Here is a 4,221-nt window from a genome sequence, read left to right on the forward strand (position 1 = left end):
TGTGGTCTTTCGTATTTATTATTGTAATAAACGAACCTTTATTCGTATTAATGATAAAACACCTTGGCATTCTATATCTTTGTCCCTTTGTCACAAGCATAGATATAGTCCTTACAGTTATTACAAGTACTAGTAATTGATCGTTAGGATCGTGAGATATTTACTTAAGTATTATAACTGTTAAACGTGTTCCTAGTCGAAGGGTTACGCCACTAATGAGGATATCGGCCTTTCCCATTAAGACTAGCACTTAGTGTATGTGTACAGCATCTCATCAGTAAACGGTATTGTGATATCGGCATGCATAAGTGGGTGCTCGTAAGTTGACGAGTTCACTGAACTCCCTCACCCTAGAAATCTCTAAGTGGTTCCCAATAATCGAGTAGAGATATCTATGGTATAGTTGTACACCATTAGTCCTTATGACCTAGACATCACCGTGACTTCACTAGAGGACCAGCTGTATCGTGACCTGTCCCTGAGTTCCACCGAGGACCATCCCAAGGGCCAGTGTTCGTGCAGTCCGAAATCTAGTGGGAGGTCTGTGCATTGTAGTCGGGGATTCGATCGCTAGAATAGTCTTGGATGTCCTGTGTGTTCTGAAAGTTTGTAATCATTCTAAGTCTCTGGCCAGAGCTGACTAAGTGATGATTAGAGAATTTGATTCTCTAAGTCATGCACGTAAGGATTACAACACTTAGAACGATCGCACCGTCATCGAACATATAGAGAGGTCTCGATGAACCAATGCCTCTAGTTCGATCGGGACATATGAATCGAAGGGACCGTACTGTACGTTAACTATATCTGAAGGTTCTTGCAGGCACTTCATTTGTATCTAGGGAATCATGACGCGTAGTTGCTAGACGCCAATCTTGATTCGTTGGGTGATTAAGGTGAAACGAGCTTCATCTTAATCGTAACTCGAAGGGGACGAGTTTTGACCACAAAGGGTTGTGGGCCCACGGCTAGCTTACACCTGAACCATCGAGGGTCACACTGCTCGTGCACATGAGATCTTTGAATAAACGGTCAAAGATAAAATAGTTTATCTTTGCATGATTGGAAGTCAATATGATTGAATCCAACATTCGTAATTTGGAATTACGAATGAGAACAAGAAAAGGAAAAGAATAGGCGAACATATTAGTGAACTTTCTAAATCGAGAAGTTTCCAAATTTAGAAAGTCCACTGAACTAGGGTTTCCACTTTTGGAAAGTTGGAAAACAAGAGATGGCACTCGTAATGACGAGGAAGTTATAATGATTCCGAAAATGTAATCGTTGCAATTTTTCGGTCATTGAATTGAGAGATACGAGCAAGTAAAGGAACTAACGAGCTTAAGCTGTTGGGCCCAGTCCAACTTAAGCCCGCTAGGGTTATATGCAAGGGACTATAAATACATGACTTATAGCCCTTTCAAAAACACATGAAACCCTAACCCTAAAGCGGCCGACCCTCTCTCTCTCGCCCTCTCTCCCGCGCGGCCACCACCGCACCACCGTCGCCGCTCCGTCGCCGGAACCGGCCGTTCGTCGGCCGTTCCTTGTTCGGTATTCTTTCTCCTTTCTTTTTCTTCCGTTTTATTCTAACTACTTCGTGTCTAGTGCCACGATTTAGTAGATCGAAGTATACGAGGTGAAATCCGAGAGGAGGAAGACTGTAGATCGAAAATCGAGGAGCAACGCACGAGCCGAAGCCGCACGCTGCCCCACGCGCCGTCCCGAAGCCGCGCGTACACTACACGCGCCGCCGTGACCTCACGCGCCGCTGTTGCCGTTGCACCGCTGCTGCCCCGATTCTACGGATTGGTTTCCGTAGTAATCACGAAGTGCTAATCGCTCCTACCTCACGCGTCAAGAGGTAAATATACGAAACCCTAGTTTCGTTTAGGGTTTAATTTAAACTATGATTTCATGCTTGTGTTTGTATGATTTTATGTGATTATGTGTAATCGGTTTTGAATCATTGCAAGCATATTATTTGGTTTAAATTACGAGCATGTTAATTGATTTAAGTACGGTTAAGTTTATTAGCATGTATGTTGTTTTATTTTCGCTGGAAGCGCAAAGGTACGCAATTAATTGAATTTAATTTATCGGGCATGTTCTTATGTGTTTTTAAAGTCGTTTAAATCGCATAAATTTTTGTTTTCCGCTGCGTATGCGTGCCCGAAACCCAACAGTAGTGCCCCATAAGAAGTCACGAGCCATATCCTCAATGCGACTAATAACTGTAACCGGAATCGAGAAAATTGAAAGCCAATAACAACATGTACCTTGCACAACCGCCTTCAAGATCTCCAACCGGCCGGCGTACGATAGCGTATGACCCATCCATACTCCAATGGCTTGTTCGATTTTATCCAAAAGAGGTTGGTAATTTAGCACTCGGAGTTTTGATGCAGTGAGAGGAATACCTAAGTATCGAAATGGGAAGGTACCGGTGGCAAAGCGGAATTCCTCCTCAATCGATGTCCGGTCGGCCAAAGGAACTCCGGCAAGGAATAAGTTCGACGTCAAGTTGTTCACAAGAAGTCCCGACGCTCTCCCAAACTCTAGCACCGTGGTGGGAAGCGTACGAACGGAGGCAACATCGCCTCTCGAAAAAAGCATCAAATCATCGGCACAGATGAGGTGCGTCAGCTTGTGCAAATGGCACATCGGGTGGTAGTTGAGCTCTTGCTCTCTCGAACGAACATGCAGCAATCTCGATAGGTATTCCATACAAATCACGAAGAGGTAAGGTGATAGCGGGTCCCCCTGTCGTAGTCCACGCATCCCCGGAAAAAAACCCTTCGTCACACCGTTTACCGACACCGTATAGGAAACCGATGTCTCACACTCCATAATCCATCGGACCACCATTTCCGGGAACCCTAACCCCACCAACATCGATTGCAAGAAATCCCAATTTACGGAATCGTAGGCCTTCCGTAAATCCATCTTGATCAAGCACCGGGGAGAAATCCGTTTGCGCTCATAACCCCTCATAAGTTGCTCCACCATGTGTATATTATCCGTTATAGATCGCCCACTCACAAAAGAAGATTGGGCCCGATCTATAATAGGGGGCAGCACCTTCACGATTCGCTTCGTAATAACCTTCGCGATCACCTTGTAGATGACATTACAACACGCAATTGGCCGAAAATCACCCACTGTTTCGGCAAGGGCTGATTTTGGTATGAAAACCAAGACCGTGTTAGCCCACTGTTTAAGCAATTCGCCACTTCGGAAGAACTCCAAAGCCACCTCTGTAAGGAGTGGTCCAACAGTGGACCATGCCGCTTTGAAGAAAAGGGCCGTGTACCCATCCGGCCCCGGTGCTTTATCGTCAGCGATATCAAAAAAAGCTTCCCGAATCTCCACCCCCGTCACCGGTTGAATCAGCCCCTCCCGATCCTCCTCTCCAAGAATCGGTCCCGTGGCAATAATATGGGGGTCGACCGGGTCACACGTAGTACGGGTGCCCAAGAAATTTCGGTAAAAAGTCTCGAATTCACCAAGTACCTCATCCCTAGAGGTAGTGACCGAACCATCTTCCCTGCGAATTGAAACAATATTGTTTCTTTTAGCATTTTGCTTAGCAATCCCGTGGAAGAATTTCGTCGTACGATCCGAATCTCGTAAATGGTGGAGTTTCGCCTTTTGGTAGAAAAAACTCTTCTCCGCTTTTGCCAAAAACCGAAATTTCTCCACTTTTGCCAGCATCTCTCCACACAATTATTGGTTATGAGGGTCGTTGTGGTAGAGGTGTTGGGATTCCTCAAGCTCTTCGGCCGCACGGTGTACCCGTTCAGAAATATGCCCGAATTCACGTCGATTGTCGGCTGCCCCAGTAACTTGCCATCCATACCTCCTTAACTTTCCGTTGAAAATCGTCGTGCTGGGTCCACATGTTGAAGAACCGAAATGGTCGAGATGCCGGGGGTTCGGTCCCTCCCATTTTCACAATAACCGGAGAGTGGTCGGACACCGCCCCAAACGGTAGGAATTGTGCCGAACTGCCCTAAAAAACGTCACGCCACATTTGGTTGACAAGCGCACGGTCAAGTTTACTCCACACTCTATGGTTCGTCCAAGTGTAATGAAAGCCTGTTGAGGTTAAATCCTCGAGTCCGCTTTGTCGAAAGCACGTCTGTATATCATTTAGCAAATATGGGATGAGCAAGTTGCCACCCGATTTCTCTTCAGGTTTGAGGACCACATTGAAATCGC

General features: G+C 46.0%; 1 protein-coding gene across 1 annotated transcript in view; it reads right to left on the reverse strand.

The window, feature by feature from the left end:
- Nucleotides 1-4,012: 4,012 nt before the first annotated feature.
- LOC148772911 (uncharacterized) overlaps nt 4,013-4,221 on the reverse strand; it is a 627-nt gene continuing 418 nt past the window's right edge. The window contains exon 1 of the mRNA XM_088823008.1: nt 4,013-4,221. This exon is cut by the window's right edge and continues 418 nt beyond it. Within this exon, the coding sequence (XP_088679134.1) occupies nt 4,013-4,221 (209 nt within the window).

This window comes from Erythranthe guttata, chromosome 1 (assembly GCF_056151865.1).
Source record: "Erythranthe guttata isolate IM_541 chromosome 1, IM_541, whole genome shotgun sequence".
In the NCBI taxonomy this organism is placed as follows: domain Eukaryota; kingdom Viridiplantae; phylum Streptophyta; class Magnoliopsida; order Lamiales; family Phrymaceae; genus Erythranthe; species Erythranthe guttata.